The sequence below is a fragment of the Arvicola amphibius genome, chromosome 6, assembly GCF_903992535.2.
Source record: "Arvicola amphibius chromosome 6, mArvAmp1.2, whole genome shotgun sequence".
Lineage (NCBI taxonomy): Eukaryota > Metazoa > Chordata > Mammalia > Rodentia > Cricetidae > Arvicola > Arvicola amphibius.
Window position 1 is genome coordinate 84131443 of NC_052052.2, and position 27330 is coordinate 84158772.

The following is a 27330-nucleotide window of genomic DNA, read 5'->3' on the forward strand; positions in this document are numbered from 1 at the left end:
ATATGAATAGGCCATAGCTTGTATACAAAAGAATAAATAAAAGAGAGCATGGAAGGGTAAGCCTGTACATTCTGTTTCACCCCAGGTGAAGTTGGCTAGAGATTTTGGCTCTGATGGCCACAGTGTGAGCTCCAGGGACTCTGCAGCACCCTCCCCCATACCTACTGCTGACAGCCTCTCAGGTGACCCTGTTGTGACACCACCCACACCACTGCCTCTCAAATCTGGGTAAGACGTTAGGGCCATGGCAAGCTCTAGGATTCTTCGGCATGGTTCCTGAGATGTAGTTTGAAACTGCAGTCAATTTTAAGTAATTGGAAAAAAAATAAACAGGATCAGGAAAATGGAAAAATGCTGCATCAGATTCTTCTGACAATGGATTAATAGTCTGTAAAAGTGGTATAAGAATATCTGCAAAACTCTGGAAGAAAGCTGAGCAAAGGGCAAAGGGCGTGAATACAGAATGAGAAAGTGGAGTGAATTTGAAATGTTGTTCAGCTTTAGTGGCCTTTAAAGACTATACAAATAAAGAGGAGTTAAATTTCTGTTTTAGCTGTTCAGTTGAACATTTCAAAAGCAATGTTTTTAAGCCATCTTAATTTGTGTTTGTGATTATAGATTTTGTATTGTCTTAGGATGTTTTATTTCATTTCAGGGAGCCGGCTCTTCGTTCTAAATCTAACTCTCTCAGTGAACAGCCTACTTTAAATACAGTAAGTATGATTCTGTACCCCTAAGTTTTGGAGTGCTTGGTTTTATGTGCCTAGTATGTGGTTTGAGAGCCACTGACTTAAGATAGAAATTAATTATTACGATATTCTTTTTTTCCTGCTTGGAAATCAGTCAGTAGAAATTAGCTTGTGCTTTACATCAGTAGTTCTGAATTAAAGGCGTATGGCGCTGAGAAAATGATCTAACTTCTCAAATCCTCAGTTTCTTTATTGTTGCAGTGGAAATAATTTTCATAGCCCCCCTTTAGAGTTCTTGTGGGGATTAAAGATGCTCTTAAAGCCCTGAGCGCAGAGCCTGTGCAAAGCCACTTTTAATGAGCAGTAGTTGTGGTGTTGCTAGGAGAGTGGTGTGAGGCTGGGAGGGAACCCCACCAGTGAAGTGCACTTCCGTCTTAGAGATGCCATGTGTTCCACCAGAAATGGATCAGAGGTTAATCCTGGCTTTCTCTTGCTTATTCTGTGTGACCTTGAAGAACTCACTCTAAGCAGGTTTATTTCTTCATATGTAAATTGACATAGGAAATGAACACTTGATGAGTTTTAAGTATTATATGTGACATATTATAGGTGCTTAGTAAGCATCGTTTATGTTACAATAGTGTAATTTTATGTTATATGTATTTTATCTTGAACAAAAATTCTGTAACTGCCACCACCACCAAAGAAAAGTATGTGTGTGTGTGTGTGAGGACTGGAGAGCACTCATTTCCCTGAAAGAGTCGCCATCTTGTGATTTTATTCTCCCAGAGAAACTGAGGCTTCATCCACTGCTTGACTTTGAGCAGGTCACTGATTTTCTGTTTCTCCGATGGTCAGAGGAGAGGATCAATAGCTATTTCAGTAAAATTTGGATTTGAATGCCTTTAGGAGGGATGAAGAGGTAGTTTCCTGCTGCCCTGCTTGGTCCTTGCAGGCTCTGAGTGTGCTGGAGGTGAACCAGATGATAGAAAAAGAACTTCAGGTTCAAGCAAGGCCTTCCCTTGCCCTGGGTACAGTGTGGAGGGTGAAGCCAGGCCCTTCCTCCAGCCCTGTGACCACCCAGCCACATCAGGACACACTTCACAAGTAATTGGTCTAGTGGGGAAAAAACTTTCTAAACCCAGGAAGTTAAACCAAGTGTGTATTAGCACTTACATTTTACAGTGAGGACACTCGGTTTAAAGGAGATAATGTATATAAAAGCAGTCCATTCTAGATCTATAGGCACTTAGTTTTACTGTTGTTATTATTAATTGTATTAATTATTTAATTAATTAATTAATTATTAATTGTATTAATTCTTGCTTTTTAGAAGAAATGGTTTCAAAAAGGGAATAGTACAGTTAAAAGTTTTGACACAAGGCAAAGAAGTAGACCTGTTTGAAAGCAACCTCAGTCTCAGTAATGTTTGTGCCTTCTTTTCAGAATCCGGATACAGTCAAGGCCAAACTGATCTCTCGGATGGCTAAAATGGGCCAGCCCATGCTGCCCATCCTTCCACCACAGCTGGATTCCAATGACTCAGAAACGGAAGTATGTCCCCTTGACTGTATTAAAGTGCATTGTACAGGTGCTGCTGTCTTCTGTTTCTTTGGTTGAAATAACTTCCTTTCCTACTCCTAATTCAGAAGTAGGAAGTATGAGATAAGTATGGGTACATGTCTTTCTTCTGTAATTCGGCCTTCCCCAAATGGAGGTAAATCCTACACCTGACTCAAGAACTGGACCGTTTAGAGAGGTTTGGTTAGTGTTCATTTACCAGGATCTGGAATCTGTATTGCTCATAATCTTTAGATGTCTGTCTAGAATAAATCTGCTTCATGTTGAGAAAAAAGGCTCAGTCTTCAGACAGGATTTACAACCAACAGCAGGCACTGTATTCTACTTTTAAAAGTTTCCTTTGCTCTTTAAAATTTTTTATCTATCTATCCATATATATATATATATATATATATATATATATATATATATATATATATGTATATGGATGTTTTGCCTGCATATATGTCTACAGGTACTCAATTCTTCCTTTTCTTCCTTCAAGACTGAGTCTCACCAAGTTGCCTACTCTGAACTCCTAGGTTCAAGTGATTTCCTACCTCATCCTCCCCAGTGTATAGAACTATGGGCACATACCACTACTTCTGGCTTACATCCATGTTTGGATCAATCTGGGTCTTCTTGCCAGTAATACCTGTTGTTTAAATACCAAACTGTTACATTTTATGACTTTATATATAATGCTTTTTCTTGTGTTTTAAAAATGTTATTTAGCTAGGTGGTGGTGGCACACACCTTTAATGCCAGCATTTGGGAGGCACAGGCACACGGATTTCAGTGAGTTGGAGGCCAGCCTGGTCTACAAAGTGAGTTCTAGGATAATTAGTGCTGTTACATAGAGAAACCCTATCTTGAAAACCAGAAACTAAAACCAAAACCAAATCAAACCAAACTAAAACAAAACAAAAAAGGTATTATTTAGAAGTTTAAGAATTTTGTTGATTATCTACCAGTTCCCCTTGCTTTTTGCTCTTGACATTTTGCGTAGACAGCATCTCCAGGCTAGGGAGATGTTCAGTTATGGGAAAGTACTTGCTGTGCAAACCTAGGTAGCTCTCATGCACCACGTAAAAGCAGGTGATGGCGCAGCCTGGATCCCCCAGCTCTGAGGAGGCTCCGACAGAGGGATCCTTAGGCTTTCGAGCCAGTCAGTCTAGTCAGTCAGCGAGCTCTAGGTTTGGTGGGAGACTCTGACTCAAAATTAAGGTGGAAAGTGATCATGCAAAACACCCAATGTTGATCTCTGACCTCCATCCACATGCACAAAAGTGCACACGTGCACATGCCCTCCTATATACACACATGGTCACACACATACAAAAGAAAACACTCCCATTTTTAGATTTTAGAAATATGGCATATCTTTTAGGAATATGATTATTTTACTTTTATTTACATCTAAATTTGTAACCCACAAGAATATAAAGTAGCTTAAGCCTTTTTCGTTGGTTAGCTTGTTACTGATCAGACAGTTCTTTTTCAAATGAACTAAGATATATGATAGACTTATTTTTGAGAATTTTTTTATTTGATATAAAATGAAAAGATAAGCCGGGTGGTGGTGGTGCACGCCTTTAATCCCAGCACTCAGGAGGCAGAGGCAGGTGGATCTCTGTGAGTTTGAGGCCAGTCTGGTCTACAGAGCGAGTTCCAGGACAGGCTCCAAAGCAACAGAGAGAAACCCTGTCTTGAAAAATCATAAATAAATAAATAAATAAATAAATAAATAAATAAATAAATAAATGAAAAGATATAAAATGTGCTCTGAAATAGGCTTTATTTTTTATAGTATTGTTTTATTTGTTTCCTGGAGTATTCTAACATTTTAAATGAAGCTTACTTTTATTATTTTCCTGGTTTCTATAAATAAAATTTGGATAATATAATTAATTAAAAATTACTCTTTTTTTGGCTTTTCAAGACAGGGTTGTTCTGTAGTTCTAGAGCTTGTCCTGGAACTCCCTCAGTAGACCAGGCTGGCCTCGAATTCACAGAAATCCGCCTTCCTCTGCCTCCCGAGTACTGGGATTAAAGGCATGCACCACCACCTCCTGTCTAAAAACTACTTTTTAAATATATAATTAATTAAAATTTAAATATAAGTAACTAAAACTAGATTACTTTATTATATAATTTAAAAGTATAAAGAAAGTATTTGTTTAACAAAGGGTCATTTTCTTCATATATTGCTTTATAAACTTTTAAACTTAATGTTATAAATGCCTATGTTAATATCAGTAATACACATAAAGTATATAGCTTTAAAGGCAATTCAGTGGCCTTCCATTTATCATAATTCCTTTTACTCGCCTGGTAGACATTTGAGTTGATTTAGAAATTGCTAAAAATCTAACAGTGGGCCAGTTTTCCCCGAAGAGAATATTAGGAGCTTTAAAGAATAACCAAGGAGGGACAGTCTTGAACCACAACACAGCAGATTGTGTCAGGACTTTCTGTCCTTGCATGAAGCAAGAAGACGGAGCAGCTTTGCTTAGAGTTATAGCTTTGGTTTTATGATTTTTTAAAAAAAAATATTTTAAGACTGAGAGCAAACAGCTGAGTGTGGTTGACGCACACCTTTAATCTCAGCACTTAGGAGGCAGAGCAGGAGGCCAGTCTGGTCCATTGAGCAAGTGTCAGGACAGCCATGGCTGCATAGAAAGACTCAAAAAAAAAAACTTTCTCAAAAAGCAAAAACAAAGCAACAACCAAAGAATTCGGGCAACATTCTAGACTGCCAGCATCAAAGCCGGCACGGTAATAAGGTGCAGTGAGTCCCACTCTGTCCAGTGTCCTTGACTGCTCTGAGCTCCGTGAAATGCTTTGGCAGAAGAGGGGAGGCTTCATTATTGTTGGCTTTCCTTGTAGGAGGCCCTTATTGTGGGAACAGGTTAGATCAGTCAGGTGTGTTTTGTAGGTGGTATGTTCTGTAGATCTGTCGGTTAAGGTGTTTGAAATCATGAAATGACAGCTTAGAATGTCCACAGAAACGAACTGTATTTATTTGATATGACTTAATAGGAAGAAGGGTTCTCACTCTATTGTGTAATTGAATGCTTGCTTCATACAACTCATGTCCTTGACTATTGGCTTTCTGCATGCCTTTCCTTCCTCTTTCTTGCCTGGAAATTCTGTATTGCAAGCAGAATTAGAGATGGGCAGACTCAGTCTTCAGCTAAAGGCCTAGACATAGAGACCAACCCTTGTGCCTCTTTCAGGATGCGACCATTTTACGAGGAGCTGGGCAGTCCCTGGTGACACCATCTGTCCAGCCTTCTCTTCAGCCAGCCCATCCAGTGTTACCACAGATGGCCTCACAGGGTAAGAAAGGAACCTCTAAGGCTTGGCCCTTGAACTGGATCCAAGTTTTCGTCAGTGTTCCTTAGATTATTAATTTGCATTGTCAGTGCTGGGGCCTGGGTTAGGGACTTGTCAGTTTGTCCTGGTAGAACACTTTCAGAGTCAAATGGATTCAGCCTGTTTGTTGTGACTTTTGCTGTGTTGCATTGTACCCTTTGGAAGTGTGCTCAGCTGTTGAGACAGGACAGGTCCTTCTATTGCTTTGCACTTGTGTCAGCAGATGGCATCTGAGTCAGATGCACAAGGAACACTGTGTTCATCAGTTGTTGGCATGCCCGTGAAGCTGCTTTGGGAGAGTAAGCGGGGAAAGTGGCCTGGTTTAGGGCACAGGATGCCAAGTGCTGGCCCGAACTTAGGAGTGTGAAGGAAAGTTCCTGGAAAGAGCCCACCTGGCACTGCCCTTCCAGAGCTGACTGACTTAGGAGAGGCTGGTGGCTGTGGAGGAGGAGATTTCCAGCAGGTCCAGAGACCAGTTGTAATTTATCTTGGGCTATCTTCAGCACCCTTAATAACCATTTTTAAAGAAAATTATTTATCTTATTATTTATCATCATGTATCTTAACCCCATTCATTTCCCCATCCTTTCACATCCGCCATCATGAACCCTACAGTGTGACCCCGCAAGTCACACTATAAACCTCTTTGTCCATGTATCTTTACTTGCAAGTGTTCATTGCAAAGAGTCATTGGTCTGGTTTGAGGTCTCTGGTTTCTACTACTCCGCTGTTGCTGGGCCCTCGCTTGGGCTCCTTCTGAATATCCTGTTGTTTCCCTTTGTGGTGGAGATCCTGCCGCTTTGGGTCTGCAGGTCAGGTCCTTCACATGCTCCAGGAGATCATAGATGGAGTGGACGATGGGGCCGGCCAAACCTTATTCTTGGGTAGCTGCAGGGCTGGTCTACCAGAAATAGGGACAGCTCTCCCATGCTACCCCTAGCATGTGCTGAATAGCTATTTATTGCCCTTCTTTGTGTCACTACTAGGTAAATCCTTTGGAATATACAGAGTCCTGGCCTCTATACTCCATCAACCAAAAGCTAACAGTGTGGTCAGATAGCATCTGAGGCTGGAAATGAGATCTCTTCCCTTTGTGGAACATACCTACCTACCTGCTGTTCCCACCACTGTATTCTAAAACTGTCTAGACTTGTGAAAATTTCAGGAAACTGTTGACTGCATAGGAACATGGAATTTGGATTACCCAAATCGGTGTTCCCGGGTCATGGCCATACATATTTGGCTCCAAAATAAATTATCTCTTATCCCCCTTGAGATAAAGTTGTGTTTTTGTGTTAACACAAGAAGCAAGGATGGATAACAGTAAAAACATCTTGATTTATCCTAGCACCTCAACCACCTGTTTCTGGGTTCCAAACACCCTCTGCTGCCTTGATACAAGTTACACCCCTTGATTCCCACTCAGCTGTAGCTGGAAATGCTCAGAACTTCCAGGTAACTATTTCTTTTAATTTATAAATTTCTTAATTATTTTGAAACAGGGTCTCATGTAGTCTTGGTTGACCTCGAACTCTCAGAGATCTGCTTGCTTCCTGAGAGCTGAGATTATCAGTCCACATCCAGTCCTCGGGTAACAGTATTATTTTAAAACGACTTTAGCCATGAGATTAATTTCTGTCGTCTTTTTGTGTGAACAGACGAGATCCCTTCCCTCCCTTTCACATGACAGCAGTTCCCCAAGTCAGTGTTTGTAATTAAAGTCTGAGACTGTTGAGTGTTTGTAATTTCCCTTTCCCTAAATTACTACTTTCTTATCCCTATAAGCACATAATGTTTCCTGTTTACAAGTTTCAGTGAGAGATTGAGTGCAGGAATATGCAGAGTACCATTAGCGCCTGGGCCTGGCACGTAGTAAAGGTGCACATAGCACAGCAATCGCTCCTGCCTAGCCCCCACCTGACAGGGTGATTCTGAACGAAGGATCAGAAATGAAAAAGTCTCCCACAATGGAGAATCCCTCTGTCATAGACCGAGAATTTTTGTTTTAATTAAACAATGTTTGGGTTGTTATATTGTCTTTAGAAATAAGCTAGTTTCCTATGGGGGAAAGAATGACTCTTCTTAGACTAATGGTGAATGTTTATTGAGCTTTTACCTTTTGCCAGGCACTTAATTCGCAGTTGTTAGGGGTTTGCCTGTATCACCTCATTTAGTCCCTGCAGCAAATCCCCATAAAACAGTAACATCTTCCTTTCACAGTTGAGAAAATGAGAGCCCCTGGTCACCAGATAAGCATCAGGATCTAGCAAGAGTATTGGACGTGGTGGCAAATGTCTGTAGTCCCATCACTAAGGAGCTGAAAGCAGGAACATCAAGAATGCAAGGGTGTCCTCAGCTATGTAGTGATTTTGAGGCTAGCCTGACCTGCATGAAACCTTGTCTGAAAACACACACAAAACAGAGCTAGGGGCTGGGCAATGATGGCTCAACTGTTAAGAACCCACCATATTGGGTGGGTTAGAAGCCCCCACACATCTGTGCATAGACACACATGCATACAATGATTTTATTTTTTTTTTTTTTATTTTTTTTATATTTAAAAATTTCCATCTCCTTCCCTCCTCCTCCCCCCTCCCTCCCCTCCTTCTCCCCCTTCTCTCCCCTCCTTCTCCCCCTTCCCTCCCCTCCCCTCCACCCATACCTCCCCTCCCTCCCTCTCAAGGCCAAGGAGCCATCAGGGTTCCCCACTCTATGCTAAGGACCTGGGGGGAGTTGGGAGGACCTTGGTCTTAGCATACAATGATTTTAAAAAGCCTTTAAAATAAAAAAAAAAATATTCTATCAGGGGAGAGGCATCCTGAGGCTTCCAGAAAACTGTCTGGCTTAGTTTTGAATCTTGAAGAATAACTTTTTTTTTTCTTCAAAAGAAACCAAACAGGGTTTGCTTAGTTTCAAGTTTTCCTTAAAATAGGCCTGATTGTAGGGAATAAATTCTCGTGTCTTTAAATCACATTGCCGGAGGACTGGGTAGTGATCCAAGATTCCTGTTCCTCAGGTTCTGGGTAGGTCTGGAGTGGCCAGGTGACAACCGACTCACCCTGGTCCTATCGGCCCCCTCCCTGCTCACCGGTTTGTTCTGTCTAGGAAAGTAAACAAATAACTGGTTATCTTCTCAGCCCTGTGGAGGTGTGCAGGCCTGCACGTACCCCCAGGCATGCTCAGTCACCTCGCAGCTGCAGCCTGTTCGGCCCTTGTACCCAGTGCCACCGTCCCAGGCTCTCCACTTTCAAGGTAGGGACTACCTCCTCCCCCGGTTTCTCTTCCCCACAGCTCTCTACCCTTTCTTTTCGTCGCTTTAACAGCTTGATTGGGTCTGCAGCTTATTTCAGCCTGTTAGTGAACTGGAAATCTGCCATTCTGGGTAGACTTTGGGAACTTTTAGGATCTACCTGTTTCCACCCCCCCCAGTGCTGGGGTTACAGGTATACACAACCATGCTCAACTTTTTTGTTACTATTTTTGGTGGGTGCTGGGGATTCAAATTCAGTTCCTTGAGCTTGTGAAACAAACACCACTATTTATTTATTTATTTGGAAAAGTTCAGGGTTCTGTGTCTATCACAACAATCCAATTTTTAAAACATTTGTATCTTCCCCAAAGTCCCCTGATCCACACTTTCTGGGTCTTCCTTCTTCCCTCAGTGCTCTCCTACCAGCCCTTTGTCCTCTGTCAGGGTGACTGGAGTGCATAGCAGAGAGTGAAGGAGCAAACACTGGAGGGGATTGAGAGGAAGCATGAGCACTACTGCTGTGGGTGTTGAATGCCACAGATGAAAATTATTTTGTTAAAAACTCTAAATTATGAAAGCAATTCACTTTAATAAAAATGTCAAGCAATACAAAATGGGATAAAGTAAAGGTAACTGTCCTCTGTCATAGAAGAGCATCTTGTGCACTTTGTGTATATTTTATGCACTTGTGCAAGCATAGGCGTGTTTTGTAAACAAAGCAGGTAAAATGTTGACTGAGGTGTTGGTTCTCTGTCATGGTGTGCAGCTTGTCTTTTGCTTAGTAATCACTTTGGCATCAGATAGTGGCAAGAGGAAACAAGTCTATCCAACAGACTTACAGTGGGAAGGGCTTCCTAGTGCAGCCTTTATGGGAGCTGCTGACAGAGCTTTCTGTCCCGCCCCGTCCTGCAGTTGTTCAGTCCCAAAGAATCACACAGACGTCTACATTAATTATAAACTGGTTGGCCTATTAGCACAGGCTTCTTATTAACTTTTTAAAAAAATTTATTTATACAGTATCCTGCCTGTAGGCCAGAAGAGGGCACCAGAGCCATCACATGGTTGCTGGGAATTGAACTCAGGACCTATAGAAGAGCAGTCAGTGCTCTTAACTGCTGAGCCATCTCTCCATCTCCGAACTCTTATAACTTATATTAGCCCATAATTATTAGCTACGTGGCTTGGTACCTTTTTCTGCGAGGCAGTCACATCTTGCTTCCTCTGTGGCTGAGTCACGACTGCAGACTGAAACTTCTCTCTTCCCGTAATTCTCATTGCCATGCCTCTACTTCTGCCTGGCTACTGGCCAATCAGCATTTTATTAAAAATAATACAAGTGACAGGATAAAAGACCATTGTCTTACAGCACTCCATCCTCTTTTTTAAAAACAAGAACTCTGAACCTAATCTCCTTTGTTTAGCTTTTCTCCTGACCATTATCCATAACAATTTTAACCAACATTCTAAACAAAGGAAAATATTCATAGTCCATTTTTGGGGGAATGTGGGAGTCATTTCCCAGGTTACTTTCTGCTGATTGGGGTTGCTGATGATCTTATGGGGACCTAAAGAAAATTTAGAATTATGATCAAGTCCTGACTAGAGTATCCTGTGAGGCTTGATCATCTCGGGCAGCAGTCTTGAATCTGTTCTGGGTGTAGAATTCAGACATCTGGGCCATCTTAAAAGAGCTGCAAGGTTTTGTAGCTAAAGCTGAGTCAGGAAGCTTCTCTTAAATGAGAGTGCTTGCCTCTAGCAAGCAGAGCCCACCCAAGAAAGTTCTGCTATCAAAAAGTCACGCTTAACTCTATTCTTTTCTGTCTAGAATAACTTCCCAAGCTCTCTCAGGCTTTTAAGTGGATTTGGTCAGCCCCACATTGGCATGCCATGGAGCCCTGTTCTTTCCCCATCTTTGAAACACTTCTACATCCCTCCAACCTGGCATTTCCTCTGACTCCCCATTTCTTCTTCTACCGCTCCCACAGACACAACTGCATATGAATGTCACCAAAAGATTACTGTTTTTAAGGTGCTACTTTTGTACTTTATACATGGCCTATTTTTTGCACTCGAAGTCACCCTCTTAGAAAATTGTTTTTGAGATAGTATTTTAGGAAGCCCAGGCTGATCTTGAACTCCAAATCTTCCGTGTGCTGTATGAGTTAGTCATGTGCTACTATACCCATTTTGCATTTCACATACTCTGCTGTAATGATTGGTTTATATGTTAGTTTCCCAATTGAAGCCCACTAAGATCTGGAACCATGTTTTTTTCACGACTGTACTCCTGATGCCTATGCAATGCCTGATATGCAGTTTGGTGAAAGGGGAAGCAATATAAGTGCCAGGATTGTAGTAGTCCACATTCTAGCCCTTGATATGTTTTGCAGAACTATAACCTAGTTATTATTAGCTTGTGAGTCCTGTCTCTATTCCCTCCTCTGTGTTTTATCCTGATGGTGTAAAATCACTTACTGTATGTCCTAGTACATGGGGGGGTCCTTTCTTCCCTCTGCTAAAACTGCCTTGACTTCCCCACACTTAGTTTCTCCTTCCTTTGATGTCTGTATAGGGTCAGGTGACATGATGTCCTTTCTCATGACTGAAGCTCGGCAACACAACACTGAAATTCGAATGGCAGTCAGCAAAGTGGCTGATAAAATGGATCATCTCATGACTAAGGTGACTAAGTCAGAAACGAGGCTCTGAAAATGGAGCAGCTGGGCCAGAGATGGCTCAGCAGGTAAAAGCACTTGCTGAACACATCCAACAACTTGAGTTTTATTCCTGAAACTCATCATGGAAAGGGAGAACTGACTCCTGCAAATTATACTCTGACTTGGGACACAGGTGTGCATGTCCACACTCTCACATATTGCGTGTACACATAGTAATGCATAGGTTATTTTCAATAAATAAATACTAATTTTAATACAGGAGAGTAAGTATATAATACTCATTGTTTATATGTATGAATTTTTTTATTATTTTCATTTGCAAATTAATTTTATTATTCAAGTTATTCTAAAACATTTACCACATTAACAATGTCTGTAAGGTTTCTCTCCAGCATGACATCTTTTGTGTATTTTAAAATTTTATATGCAAAGGTTTTACCACAGTGATTACATTCATAGGGTTTCTCTTCAGTGACTTCTTTCATGTATTGAAGGTAATTTTTATAGGCAAAGGTTTAACCACATTGACTACATTCATAGGGTTTCTTTCCTATATGAATTCTTTCATGTATTTGAAGATGATTTTTATAGCCAATGACTTTACCACATTGACTACGTTTATAGGGTTTCTCTCCAGTATGACTTCTTTCATGTATAAAAGATTACTTTTATGTGCAAAGGTTTTACCACATTGATTACATCCATAGGGTCTCTCTCCAGTATGACTTCTTTCATGAATAAGATGACTCTTCTGCGTAAAGGCTTTACTACAGTAATTACATACATAAGGTTTCTCTCCAGTATTAATTCTTTCATGTATCTGGCAATCATACTTACAGGCAAAGGCTTTACCACAATGATTACATTCATGGGGTTTTGCTCCAGTATGAATTCTTTCATGTATTAGAAGATAACTGGTGTGTGCAATGGATGGTAGCCATGTGTTTTCTCTCTCCTATGAGTTACACATACTTGATTGAGATTTTGATATGGGAAGCCTTTAATATTTTGATAATATTCATAGTTTTGTACTTCCAAATGAGTTCTTTGGTGTACTTTTAAAGAGGAATCAGATCCAAATGTTTTATCATGTTGCTTACATTCATAAAGATCCTCTTGAATATTAGATATTTTTGCTTCTTTGAAGATAATATACCTTCCATGTCTTCTAGAACTTTGACAGTGTTCTTCAATATTCTGGTCTTCCCATTTGTACCCTATAGAAGTGAGGTTCCAGTAGGTTTCCAGCATCACATCTTTGTAGAGATTCTTCTGTGAAGGATCCAGCAAAGCCCATTCTTCCTGAGTGAAGTTCACGTGCACATCCTCATAGGTCACTGCATCCATGGCCAATTCCGAGCTCAGTCCCCTATCCTAGCAACTCCAGGTAGTGGGTCACAACGAAGCACAGGGAACACTATGTATGAAATTATAATAAAGAAATAATAAATAGAGGGCTGGAGAGACAGTTCAGTGATTAAGAGTACTTTTGCAGAGGACCAAAGTTCAGTTCCCAGCACCCACAGTTCTAGGAGGTCTGATGCTCTCTTCTCTGATGCACCAGGCACACACATGCTGTACATACATCCTTGTAGACAAAACACTCAAGACAATAAGATAAAGAAATCTAAATCTATATCTATATGTTTAATTTTTAAAAAGATAACAAAAATGTAAAAAAAAGAGGTGTGTGTGTGTGTGACAAGAATTAGACAATAGTAGGATGTAACTAGGAGAGGCCACAGCTGTAAGAAAACTCTTCTTCCGTTCCCATACTCACACCTGTGGTCAGTTGCCTAGAAGAGTGCTCATCTTCCCTTGGGATCAAGTTAGCAGAGAAAGCAGGCTTATATTTAGATATTGTCTCAGAAATTTTTAACTCTCTCAAAAAAGTGATTGGTCCTGGGTGAACTGTATTTCTTCAGTTCCACATGTTCACAGGGTCTTTCTGGCTTCTGTTTTGCAGGTTGAAGAGTTACAGAGACATAGCTCTGGCAATCCTATGCTTCTTCCTAACATGTCGGTCACAATGGAAACAAGCATGCTTATGAGCAACATCCAGCGAATCATTCAGGTGAGGGTGATGGAGCACAGCACAGCCTGGAGAACTTGTCCATGCTCCCTCCGCAGATGTGCTGCCCTTTAAAAATCTGTCCCTTGCCCCCAGAAGTAGCGTGTGTTGAATACTACAGTTGGACTTAATTCGGTCCTATGACTTGTACTATCGTATTAGTTATTTTCTTGTTGCTGTGACTGGATACTTGATAAGAAACAGCTTAAGGAAGCAGGGTTTCTAATGCCTCCTAGTTTGAGAGTATACAGCCTATCATGGCAGATAGGAGTGGTAGCAGAGGGTGAGGCAACTGGTCCCACTGAGCCGAGAGCCAGCAAGAAGTGGGACCTAACTAGGAACCCTTAAGTGCTATCCTCAGTGACCCACTTCCTCTAGCTGAACCCCACCTCCAGTCCACCCAGAACTGGAGATCAGATATCCAAATGTGAGCATGTGAGTGGCATTTCATATTCGGACCACAGCCGTCTATATTATACTGTATGTTACACTCTATTATACTAAGCTGTGTTAGCGCACGCCTTTAATCTAAGCTCTGGGGAGGCAGAGGCAGGTGGATCTCAGTGAATTTCAGGCCAGCCTGATCTACAAGAGTTAGTTCCTGGACAGGCTCCAAAGCTACACAAAGAACCCTGTCTCAAAAAACCTGGTCTACAAGAGCTAGTTCCAGGACAGGCTCCAAAGCCACAGAGAAACCCTGTCTCGAAAAAAAAAAAAAAAAAAAAAAAAAAAAGAAAAGAAACAAACATTGCTTTTTGTCCCAATTTTAAACTCTCACTTCATTTTCTGACCATTTCAATTTTTTTTTTTTTTTTTTTTGATGGTTGAAAAAGTCAGTAGACTCTTTATTGCTTCTGGGGTGTAGGGCTCAGGAGCTCTTGGTGGGACGGGTCCGTTTCCTCTTCACCACCACAGACTTCTGGCTTCGTAGGATGGCACTGGCCCTGCGGATGGCCGCCATGCGCAGATCGGGGCAGTACTTGTTCTTTCGGATCATGTGCCTGATGCTGCTCAGGGTGGCCCGTGCATCTTGTTGATGGTGGTCCTTACGTAAGAAGTAGCTGGTTTGCGCTGACCGGATCTGCGTTTCATGACCACCACGACCCCTTTGCCATCGGCCGCGGGCTCCACTCCCACTGTCTTGCGGTGAATCAGCCCGTTGTAGCGGAAGGAGTTGCGGGCTTTCAGATTATTGGGTTCGGTGCTGTACGTCTGCTTATTCCTCTTAATCAGGAAACTGGAGCAGTTCCGAACGACCATCCATTGCAGATGCGCAGACATGGCGGCACCTACTCTTCTATGGCGGATGGAGACGGAAAAGCCCATTTCAATTCTTAACCTATCTAGCCTAGTGATTAGAACCCATCCCGTATAATTCAGTTTGTTACTTTAACAGTTAAATTTGTGAGGAAGTAAGTTTTAGTGTTTCAAATGTATTCTGCTTTATGGTCTGGGGATAGTTTGTCATGCAGGAGGCATGGCAGCAGAACACGAGGTGGCTGTCAACACTGCACTGCAGCCAGGAAGCAGAGAGTGGGTAGGAAGTGGAACTTTCAGGACACTTACGTGCTTATTGTGTATTTGAGTTCAGGAAAATGAGAGACTGAAGCAGGAGCTCCTTGAGAAAAGCAGTCGGATAGAAGAGCAGAACGACAAGATCAGTGAACTCATTGAGCGGAATCAGAGGTACCGACGAGGCCAGGGTGGGTGTGTGAAGGGTTTCATGCCATTTGTCCACCGGAACACATGTTTGTTGAGAGCACTATATTAATCACGATTCTCTGTATTTGTTTTGTTTGGGTTTTTGAACCCGAGGACCTTGAACATGCTAAGTACACAATACCTTTGAGCTTCAGCCTGTTCACCTGCCCATGTCTTCAGCCATTTCTGTTTCTGCCCATTGTGTGAATTGCCTCTTTGCTACTTCAGTAGAAAACGCTGAGGTGGGTGTGGTTGGTATAAGACCCTCCTGTGTTTGGCCCTCAGCTCCACCCTTCATTTATTGTGTGGCTTTGGGTATTTTGTTTATGTCTGCAAGCCTAGCTTCCTCATTTATGAAAATGGTGTTACCTAGAAAAACATGTCCACTCTTCTCTTCTGTGTAGGCTGTTTTATCAACCAGAGCCTCACTGATTTCATAAAGCACAACCTTTCTGTGTTTTTAGTGGATCCTTCTCAGCTCTGTGAGGGGAAAAGGTAAACAAAACCAGTCTCAATGCATCATTCCACTTGAAAAACTCATTTATTCCCTGTATTTCTTATCTAGTGTTTTTTTGTCTCTCACAGAGCAGGCTTGGAAGAAGGCTTACAATCAATCTTATTCCCTTTCCTTTCCTCCCCATCTCCCATTAGTACACACCCTGTGGCTGTCTCCCTTCATTTTGCAGAGTGTTCATCTGTGGCCCAGGTTGCCACTTCCTTGGTTACTGCAGATAGCTTGGTTAATTCCTGCAGGTCTCAGAAAAGCAAACTGCTTTCAGTTTTTTTTTTTTCTTCTTCTTCTCATGGTTTATTTTTTTTATATTGAAAAGTTTCCATCTCCTTCCCTCCTCCTCCCCCCTCCCTCCCCTCCTCCTCCCCCTTCCCTCCCCTCCTTCTCCCCCTTCCCTCCCCTCCCCTCCACCCATACCTCCCCTCCCTCCCTCTCAAGGCCAAGGAGCCATCAGGGTTCCCCACTCTATGCTAAGACCAAGGTCCTCCCAACTCCCCCCAGGTCCAGGAAGGTGATCGACCAAGCTGAGAAGGCTCCCACAGAGCCCGTCCATGCAGAAGAATCAGAGCCCAGCGCCATTGTCCTTTGCTTCTCAGTCAGTCCCCGCTGTTGGCCACATTCAGAGAGACGGGTTTGGTCGCATGATCCATCAGTCCCATTCCAACTGGAGTTGGTGATCTCCCATTAGTTCTGTCCCACCGTCTCCATGAGTGAACGCACCCCTCTCGTTCCTGACTTTCTCCCTCATGTTCTTGCTCTTCTGCTCCTCATCAGGACCTTGGGAGCTCAGTCCGGTGCTCCAATGTGGGGCTCTGTCATTTTCTTCATCTATCGTCAGGTGGAGATTCTATGGTGATATGCAAGAAATTCATCAGTATGGCTATAGGAACTGGCCTTTTCAAGCTCCCTCTCCTCAGCTGCCCAAGGAACTAACTGGGGGCATCTCCCTGGAAACCTGGGAACCCCTCTAGGGTCAAGTCTCTTGACAACCCTCAGGTAGCTCCTTAAATTAAGATATATGCTTCCCTGCTCCCATATTCACCCTTCCTATATCCCAAGCACCCCATTCCTCCGAGCTCCCCCCGTTCTCCCCTTCACACTTTTCTCTCCCCATCTTCCCTTGGCCCAGTCATGCCCAACCCTCAAGTTCCCAATTTTGCCTGGCGATCGTGTCTACTTCCAATATCCAGGAGGATTACTATATCTTTTTTTGGGAGTTCACCTTCTTATTATCTTCTCAAGGATCCCAAATTTATAGGCTCGATGTCCTTTAATTATGGCTAGAAACCGATTATGAGTGAGTACATCCCATGTTCATCTTTTTGGGTCTGGGTTACCTCACTCAGAATAGTGGTTTCTATTTCCATCCATTTGCCTGCAAAATTCAAGATGTCATTGTTTTTTACCGCTGAGTAGTATTCTAGCATGTATATATTCCACAGTTTCTTCATCCATTCTTCCACTGAAGGGCATCTAGGTTGTTTACAGGATCTGGCTATTACAAATAATGCTGCTATGAACATAGATGAGCATATGCTTTTGTTGTATGATTGGGCATCTCTTGGGTAGATTCCCAATAGTGGAATTGCTGGGTCCTGGGGTAGGTTGATCCCGAATTTCCTGAGAAACCGCCACACTGCTTTCCAAAGTGGTTGCACAAGTTTGCATTCCCACCAGCAATGGATGAGTGTACTCCTTACCCCACAACCTCTCCAGCAAAGGTTATTATTGGTGTTTTGGATTTTAGCCAATCTGACAGGTGTAAGATGATATCTCAAAGTTGTTTTGATTTGCATTTCCCTGATAGCTAGGGAGGTTGAGCATGACCTTAAGTGTCTTTTGGCCATTCGAACTTCTTCTGTTGAGAATTCTCTGTTCAGTTCAGCGCCCCATTTTTTAATTGGGTTAATTGGCATTTTACCGTCTAGTCTCTTGAGTTCCTTATATATTTTAGAGATCAGACCTTTGTCAGTTGCAGGGTTGGTGAAGATCTTTTCCCAGTCAGTAGGCTGCCTTTGTGTCTTAGTGACAATGTCCTTTGCTTTACAGTAGCTGCTCAACTTGAGGAGGTCCCATTTATTCAATGTTGCCCTTAAAGTCTGTGCAGCTGGGGTTATGCATAAGAAACGGTTCCCTGTGCCCATTTGTTGTAGAGTACTTCCCACTTTCTCCTCTATCAAGCTCAATGTGTTCAAATTAATATTGAGGTCTTTAATCCATTTGGACTTGAGTTTTGTGCATGGTGATAGATATGGATCTACTTTCATTCTTCTACAGGTTGACATCCAGTTATGCCAGCACCATTTGTTGAAGATGCCCTCTTTCTTCCATTGTGTACTTTTGGCTCCTTTATCAAAAATCAGGTGTTCGTAGGTTTGTGGTTTAAGATCCGGGTCTTCTATACGATTCCATTGGTCAACTTCTCTGTTTTTATGCCAATACCAAGCTGTTTTCAATACTGTAGCTTTGTAATAGAGTTTGAAGTCAGGGATGGTAATGCCTCCAGAAGAACCTTTATTGTATAAGATTTTTTTGGCTATCCTGGGTTTCTTGTTTTTCCATATAAAGTTGATTATTGTCCTCTCAATATCTGTGAAGAATTTTGATGGGACCTTGATGGGGATTGCATTAAATCTATAGATTGCTTTTGGTAGAATTGCCATTTTTACTATGTTGATCCTCCCAATCCACGAGCAGGGGAGATCCTTCCATTTTCTGGTATCCTCTTCAATTTCTTTCTTCAAAGACTTAAAGTTCTTGTCAAATAAATCCTTCACTTCCTTGGTTAGAGATACTCCCAGATATCTTATGCTATTTGTGGCTATTGTGAAAGGTGATACTTCTCTGATTTCCCTCTCTGCTTCCTTATCCTTTGTGTATAGGAGGGCGACTGATTTTTTGGAGTTGATCTTGTAACCTGCCACGTTACTGAAGGAGTTTATCAGCTGTAGGAGTTCTTTGGTGGAGTTTTTGGGGTCACTTATGTATACAATCATATCATCTGCAAATAATGAAAGTTTAACTTCTTCCTTTCCAAATTGAATCCCCTTGATTCCCTTATGTTGTCTTATTGCTATTGCTAGAACTTCAAGCACTATATCGAAGAGATAAGGAGAGAGTGGACAGCCTTGTCGTGTTCCTGAATTTAGTGGGATAGCCTTGAGTTTCTCTCCGTTTAATTTGATGTTAGCTGTCGGCTTGCTGTAAATAGCTTTTATTATATTTAGGAATGACCCTTGTATCCCTAATCTCTCCAAGACCTTTATCATAAAAGGGTGCTGAATTTTGTCAAATGCTTTTTCAGCATCTAATGAGATGACCATATGGTTTTTTTCCTTCAGTTTATTTATATGATGGATTACATTGATAGATTTTCGTATGTTGAACCAGCCCTGCATCTCTGGGATGAAGCCTACTTGATCGTAATGGATAATTTTTCTAATGTGTTCTTGGATTCGGTTTGCCAGTATTTTATTGAGAATTTTTGCGTCAATGTTCATGAGTGAGATTGGCCTGTAATTCTCTTTCTTGGTTGAGTCTTTGTGTGGTTTAGGTATCAGGGTAACTGTAGCTTCATAGAAGGAATTTGGCAGTGACTCTTCTGTTTCTATATTATGAAATACCTTAAGGAGTATAGGTATTAGGTCTTCTTGGAAGTTCTGGTAGAACTCCGCATTGAAATCATCTGGTCCTGGGCTCTTTTTGGTAGGGAGGTTTCTGATAACAGTTTCTAATTCTTCGCGACTAACAGGATGATTTAGAGCATTTACCTGGTCCTGGTTTAACTTTGGTATATGGTATTTATCTAAAAAACTGTCCATTTCTTTTACATTTTCCAATTTTGTGGCATACAGGCTTTTGTAGTAAGATCTAATGATTTTCTGAATTTCCTCTGTGTCTGTGGTTATGTCCCCCTTTTCATTTCTGATCTTATTAATTTGCGTGTTCTCCCTCTGCCGTTTGATTAGTTTGGCTAAGGGTTTGTCAATCTTGTTGATTTTCTCCAAGAACCAGCTTCTTGTTTCATTGATTCTTTGGATTGTTTTCTGTGTTTCTATTTTGTTGATTTCTGCCCTCAATTTGATTATTTCCAGTCTTCTACTTCTCCTAGGTGAGTCTGCTTCTTTTTTTTCCAGAGCTTTCAGGTGTGCTGTTAAGTCACCAATGAGCGCTTTCTCCGTTTTCTTTAAGTGGGCACTTAGTGCTATGAACTTTCCTCTTAGCACTGCTTTCATTGTGTCCCATAGGTTTGAGTATGTTGTGTCTTTGTTTTCATTAAATTCAAGAAAGACTTTAATTTCTTTCTTTATTTTTTCCTTGACCCAGGTGTGGGTCAGTAGTTGACTGTTCAGTTTCCATGAGTTTGTGGGCTTTCTGGGGGTAGCATTGTTGTTGAATTCTAATTTTAATCCATGGTGATCCGATAAGACACAGATGGTTACTAATATTTTTTTGTAACTGTGGAAGCTTGCTTTGTTACCAAGTATATGGTCAGTTTTCGAAAAGGTTCCATGAGCCGCAGAGAAGAAGGTATATTCTTTCCTATTTGGGTGGAATGTTCTATAGATGTCTGTTAAGTCCATTTGGTTCATTACCTCCATTAAGTCTTTCAATTCTCTGTTAGGTTTCTGTCTGATTGACCTGTCCATTGGTGAGAGAGGAGTGTTGAAGTCTCCAACTATTAGTGTGTGTGGTTTGATGGCTGCCTTGAGTTCTAGAAGTGTTTCTTTTACATAAGTGGGAGCTTTTATATTAGGGGCATAGATATTCAGGATTGAGACTTCATTCTGATGGATTTTTCCTGTTATGAGTATAAAGTGTCCCTTTCCATCTCTTCTGATTGATTTTAGTTTGAAGTCAACTTTGTTGGAAATTAGTATGGCCACACCCGCTTGTTTCTTAGGGCCATTTGCTTGATAGACCTTTTCCCAACCTTTTACTCTGAGTAGTCTGTCTTTGTGGTTGAGGTGTGTTTCTTGTAAACAGCAAAATGTTGGATTCTGTTTTCGTATCCAGTCTCTTAGCCTGTGCCTTTTTATAGGTGAATTGAGTCCATTGATATTAAGTGATATTAATGACCAGTGGTTGTTAACTCCGGTTATTTTTTTTGTAGTACAGTTTGTGTGTTTCCCTTCTTCTAGTTGTGCTGGTGAAGGGTCGCTAGATGCCTGAGTTATTGTGGGCGTTGTTGGACTCCTTGGTTTGTGATTTTCCTTCTATTACTTTCTGCAAGGCTGGATTTGTGGCTGCGTATTGTTTAAATCTGTTTTTGTCCTGGAATATCTTGTTTTCTCCATCAATGGTGAATGCAAGCTTTGCTGGGTATAGTAGTCTAGGCTTGCATCCATGTTCCCTTAGTGTCTGTAGCACATCTATCCAAGGTCTTCTGGCTTTCATGGTTTCCATTGAGAAATCAGGTGTAATTCTGATAGGTTTCCCTTTATATGTTACTTGACCTTTTTCCTTTGCAGCTCTTAATATCTGTTCTTTATTCTGTATGTTTTGTGTTTTGATTATTATATGGCGTGGGGATGCTTTCTTTTGATCCAGTCTATTTGGTGTTCTGTAGCCTTCTTGTACCTTCATAGGAACATCCTTCTTTAGGTTGGGGAAGTTTTCTTCTATAATTTTGTTGAATATGTTTTCTGGGCCTTTGAGTTGTAATTCTTCTCCTTCTTCTACCCCAATTATTCTTAGGTTTGGTCTTTTCATGGTGTCCCAGATTTCCTGGATGTTTTGTGTTAAGAATTTGTTAGATTTGTTTAGTTCTTTAATCTGTGAGTTTATTTCCTCTATAGTATCTTGAGAGTCCGAGATTCTTTCTTCCATCTCTTGTATTCGGTTGGAAATACTTGTCTCTGAAGTTTCTGTTCGTTTACTCAGAGTTTCCATTTCCAGTCGTCCCTCAGATTGTGTTTTCTTCAATACCTCCATTTCATGTATCAGGTCTTGTACTGTTTCCCTTACCTGTTTGATTGCTTTTTCTTGTTTTTCTTGTTTTTCTTGGGTATCTTTTTATTCTTTTTTTTTTTTCCCCTTGGGTATCTTTGAGAGATTTATTTATTTCGTCTACCTTTTTGTTTGTCATCTCCATTTCTTCATGGCAGTTTTTTACCTCCTGTTTAAGGTCCTCTATTATTTTCATAAAGTACTGTTTAAAGTCGGTTTCTTCTATATCTTCTGGGGTAGGGTGTTCAATTCTTGTTGTTTCGGGATGTCTGGCTTGTGGTGATGTCATGTTGCCTTTCATGTTGTTGGAGGAGTTCCTGCATTGGCGCCTGCCCATCTCTTCCTTCAAAAGGAGCCCGGAGGCGTTTGGTGTCCTAGACCAATCTTTGCTGTGACTGAAACTGATTGGATCTCCCCAGTGCCAGAGGAAGACCTATTCCTTGCGGCACAATCTGAAGGAACCCGCACTCCCTTGCAGGAATCCTCAGACCTGCCTGGAGGCCAGAGTCTGACTCCTCTGGGTGAATGGCCTTAGAACAGGAGCAGGACACCTGAGAACACTAGGGAAAGCTTGGGAGACACCGGGATGGGAGAAACCGACACAAGCCTGCAGAGGGAAGTGGGTGTAGGGGGTCTGTGCTCTCTTCCAGGGCAGGTTGCCCCAGGGTCCGCATTCACTCACCAGTTCAGATGGAATGTCAGGGCACAGGATCAGGGATTCCAGGCAGCCCAGGGTCGCAGCCCAGACAAAAGGGCCAAGGTGGGGGCAGGGCGGGATGGAATACCACACAGCGAACCTGGCAGCACAATCTGAAGGAGCCCGCACCCCTCCGCAGGAATCCTCAGACCTGCCTGGAGGCCAGAGTCTGGCCCCTTTGGGTGGATGGCCTTAGAACAGGAGCAGGACACCTGAGAACACTAGGGAAAGCTTGGGAGACACCGGGACGGGAGAAACCGACACAAGCCTGCAGAGGGAAGTGGGGGTAGCTTCAGTTATTTTTTTTAAAAGATTAAAAAAAATATGCATATGGATGTTTTGCTTGCATATCTGTGCATCGTGTATGTGTGTGTGTGTGTAGTGCTTGCATATCTGTTCATCGTGTGTGTGTGTGTGTGTGTGTGTGTGTGTGTGTAGTGCTTGCATATCTGTGGATCGTGTGTGTGTAGTGCTTACGTATCTGTTCATCGTGTGTGTGTGTGTGTGTGTGTGTGTGTGTGTGTGTAGTGCTTGTAGTACTTGCATATCTGTGCATCGTGTGTATGTAGTGCTTGCATATCTGTTCATCGTATGTGTGTGTGTGTAGTGCTTGCATATCTGTTCATCGTGTGTGTGTGTGTGTGTGTAGTGCTTGCATATCTGTTCATCATGTGTGTGTAGTGCTTGCATATCTGTGCATCGTGTGTGTATAGTGCTTGCGTATCTGTTCATCATGTGTGTGTGTGTGTGTAGTGCTTGCATATCTGTTCATCGTGTGTGTGTGTGTGTGTGTGTAGTGCTTGCATATCTGTTCATCGTGTGTGTGTGTGTGTGGTGCTTGCGTATTTGTGCATCATTTATTTGCAGTGCCCTGGGAGAGAAGATAGAGTTGGATCCCTTGGATCTGGAGTTACAGATGGTTGTGAGTGCTGGGAACTGAACCCAGGACCTCTGCAAGAACACCAAAGGATCCTTGTAAACAGAGACTCTGCTTTCATTTCCTGGTCACCCAGACCCGAATAATCACACAAAAACTATATTAATTACAACATTGTTTGTCCAATGGCTCAGTCATATTTCTAGCTAGCTCTTACATCTTAAATTAACCCATTTCTATTAGTCTATGTTTTGCCACGTGGCTGTGGCGTAACTTCATTTCCTGCATGCCTTGTTTTTTTGGTGTCTGGCTAGCATCTGACCTGACTTTATCTTCTTTTTTTCTGTATCTCTGCTTGGATTTCCTACCTGGCTTTACTCTGCTACTTCATTGGCTGAAACAACTTTATTCATTAGCTAATAAAAGCAAAACATATACAGAAGGACATATCACATCAACTCCTAACTTATGAGCCATCTCTCTGACTTCCTTCAGATTGTTTCTGATGAAGGTGTAGAACAATACTGTTGAGAACTGAGTAGATTCACTTGTGCCTTTCACACATTGGCTGCTTTGTAAGTATTTTCTTTATTTCTGTCTCAGATATGTTGAACAGAGTAACCTGATGATGGAGAAAAGGAACAACTCACTTCAAACAGCCACAGAAAACACACAGGCAAGAGTATTGCATGCCGAACAAGAGAAGGTAAAATAGTTGGGCAGAGGAAAGCCCAGGTCAGGATATGTTGAGCTGAAGAATAGTCCTACATATGAACTTACAAGTTTCTATTCAGGATATTTGCCATCTTTGGGAGAGATCTAGAAATCCTCCAACAGATTTTTATGTATTAATCACCTCTAGATATGTCTTACTAAATGTTCTGCAGTAAGTTGACTCAAAACCAATGATTGAACTAGGGGTGATTTATGCCTGTAATCCCAACTTCTGATAGGCAAAGGCAGGAGAATCTGCAGTTCAGTGTCAACCTGAGCTACATAGTGAGATCCTCTCTCAAAAAAGAAAGAAGAAAAATTCAGTCACTTGTTTGTTTGACATTATACTTTGATAGTGGTGAGAAAATTATAGTTTATAAGAAGCTAAATTTATTCTTCTGATAGAATCAAAAGAAAAGTTCTATTATGTCGTAATAAATTTATATGTTGTTCTTAGTGGAATTTAGGAATGTATAGTATAATTTGATCTTTTATCTGTATTTAGTTGATTATTTGAGTCTGACAAAATCATTTTAAAGTGTTACTTTGGAGCCAGACAGGTGGCCTATGTGTGGAATCCCATGACAAAAGGATTACTGTAAGTGCAAGTCCACCCTGAGGTGCATAACAAGTACCAGGCCAGCCTAGGCCTTAGTGAGACCTTGCCATAAAGAATAAAATTCCAGATGAGATAACACACACCTTTAATCCTGTTAATTGGGAGGTGGGGACAAACTTAAACCACTGTGGATTTGAGGTCAGCCTGGTCGACAGAACAATCAGGAGTTCAAGGTCATTCTCTGCTAAGCAGAAAGTTTGAAGCCGAAGTTTGAGCTACATGAGACCCTGCCACAGCAAATGAATGAATGAATGAATAAATAGAATAAGGAAAGAGGGAGGGAGCATGAATTCTGTGACTTAAGTCCTTCAGATGTAGGAATTTTGATCTGCTCTGAATAGAAGTGAGAAAGATGCTAGTGAGCCTAGTTTTCCTTTTATCTAGTAGACACCATCCAGAACAGATTCCTTCTTACTGGGTCATCACTCTTTAGCTGTAATTTTTTTTTCTTTGCTCTTTATCTTGTAATTTTTTTCATGAAATTCTAAGCCGTTCATACTTTATAATGGACTTTTCCTTGGAAACATACAAAATTGAACGTGAATTTTATAACTTGTAATTTTTACTTGATTTATTGTACTATGATAATAAGGGTTCCTTATATATGTTTCCAGCTAACTTTTGTGTTTGCTTAGCCATACTATCTAGGAAGTAATCTTTTTGGCCAGTATGGTGGTTTGAACAGCCCCTATAGAGTCATATATTTGAATGTTTGTTTCCCATTTGGTGGACTGTTTAGGAAGGGCTGGAGTGTGGCCTTATTGGAGGAGTTGTGTGACTGGGGGTAGGCTTGAAGCCCACAGCAGGCCCAGTCTTGCTCTCTGTGCCTGAAACTTATGCATCAGATGTGAGCTCCGAGCTACTGCTCCAGTGCCGTGCCTGCTTTCATGCTCCCTATTGCGATGATCATAGATCAACCCTCTAAACTATTAAGCAATCCCTCAATTAAATGCTTTTTTCTCTAAGTTGCTTTGGTCATAGTGTCTTAGCAGAAGAACAGTAACTAAGATAGCTATTTAACCACCAGTGAGCTGTGCCTTACCCTGCACAGTCCTGTCCTGTTCCAACACTGTGTCTTTCCCATTGCTACTTCATTCCTTGTCTTTTGTGACTGTCTATTAATGACCTGGTCAAGAGCAGCAGCCTGGAACTTCATTGCTCTCCACAAAATGTGCCTTACTATGTTTCCTTTCTCTGATTTTATTTTCCCTCTCCTTTTTCTTTATCTCTCTGACCCAAGGCCTACTGGGGCACCCAAATCTACTGTTTACCCTCACTTTTACTATTCAGGAGTAAATAATGACTGTAACTTATTTTGTAGACCAGTGATGCCCAAATAGTGGCTTAACTACTTCAGATTGCTTGGGAAACTTAATCAGAATTATATATTTTGAAGCCTCTCCTCTGGGTTTCTAATTTAATATATGTAACCAAGATAAAACTTTTCCAAAGCTCTTCTCTATTTCAGTACCTACCCAGGTATAAAAGTCATTTCTTTTGTCAAGACTCTGGGTGTGACATCTGGATACTTTTGCTTTTACTTAGGTTCAACATGTGACCTTCATGTCCAATGTCACTGTTGCATGTGCATGTACTCACAAGTATATTCTAATGATATTCTATTCCGCAAAACAAGCAGTGGTCCAATTTGTCCCATGAATCAGTTGTAGTTTGCCAAACCCTTACTTAGCTTGCTAGTCCATTGGTGTTTTTCATTTAAAACTCCTCTGGTGCCTGGCACTGAGCCTAGCAGGTGTCCTGTGGTGATAGACAAATGCAGGAGGAGAACAACTGATCTGGGAGGGTCTTCTGTTTTAATAAAGAAACTGCCTTGGCCAGCCCTTAGGTGGGTGGAGTAGACAGAACAGGAAGAAGGAAGTGAGGTAGATGGCTCAGTCAGATGCCACGCCTCTCCTAAATGAGATAAATCGCCATGCCTCTCACCTCTCTGGGCCAGTTGCCATGAAGCCAGCCACCAGGTCAGACATGCTGAATCTTTCCGGGTAAGACACCACTCGTGATGTTACATAGATTATTAGATATGGGTTAAAGGAAGAGATGTGAGAATTAGCTAATAAGAGGCTGGAACTAATGGGCCAAGCAGTGTTTAAATGAATACAGTTTGTGTGTTGTTATTTCGCGTGTAAAGCTAGCCGTGCGGGAGCCAGGTGGCAGGATGCAGCCCACCACTCCCGATCACTACAAACAACAGCAGCCTGCCCAGTGCCCTCTAGAGTCTAGATTTGCTGCCAACTGATGACTCAGGCCTTCCCATGGATCCCGCTGATTCCCATTATCTCAGTGAGACATTTTAACTGTCCCCTGGTAGTTCTTTTTTCTTCTTCCTTGTTTGTTCATTATTGGGGTTCTGGGGCCAGCCCGGACCATAAAGTATTTCTCGGACCAGAGGGGAGGCGTGGGAATAAAGACACAACTCACATGACTTTATCGGGAGGGAGTCTTCAGGGATCCCTCATGAAATCCCCAGTTCACATCCTGAAAATTCACCTGCGTTTATTCTCCAAACAGCTTTTACACCAAAATGTAAACTGAGGGGAAATTCATTAGCCTTCTGCTTCCTAAGTGGCCGGGAGCACAACTGTGGTCACGTCCACCCTTCTGTGTCCATGTTGTTG

General features: G+C 41.7%; 1 protein-coding gene and 1 pseudogene across 5 annotated transcripts in view; one reads left to right on the top strand and one right to left on the bottom strand.

Moving 5' to 3' along the window:
* Window positions 1-27330, top strand: part of Fkbp15 (FKBP prolyl isomerase family member 15) — a 70403-nt gene that overhangs the window by 29748 nt on the left and 13325 nt on the right. For 4 of the 5 annotated variants that reach the window (XM_038332574.2, XM_038332576.2, XM_038332578.2 and 1 more), the window contains 10 exons: window positions 86-228; window positions 656-713; window positions 2136-2243; window positions 5489-5591; window positions 6976-7082; window positions 8765-8879; window positions 11450-11559; window positions 13522-13629; window positions 15218-15312; window positions 23965-24067. In XM_038332574.2, the coding sequence (XP_038188502.1) occupies window positions 86-228; window positions 656-713; window positions 2136-2243; window positions 5489-5591; window positions 6976-7082; window positions 8765-8879; window positions 11450-11559; window positions 13522-13629; window positions 15218-15312; window positions 23965-24067 (1050 nt within the window). The remainder of the gene's footprint in view (window positions 1-85; window positions 229-655; window positions 714-2135; window positions 2244-5488; window positions 5592-6975; window positions 7083-8764; window positions 8880-11449; window positions 11560-13521; window positions 13630-15217; window positions 15313-23964; window positions 24068-27330) is intronic. The other variant, XM_038332575.2, reaches the window with a different exon arrangement.
* On the bottom strand, window positions 14451-14945 carry LOC119816202 (annotated as a pseudogene).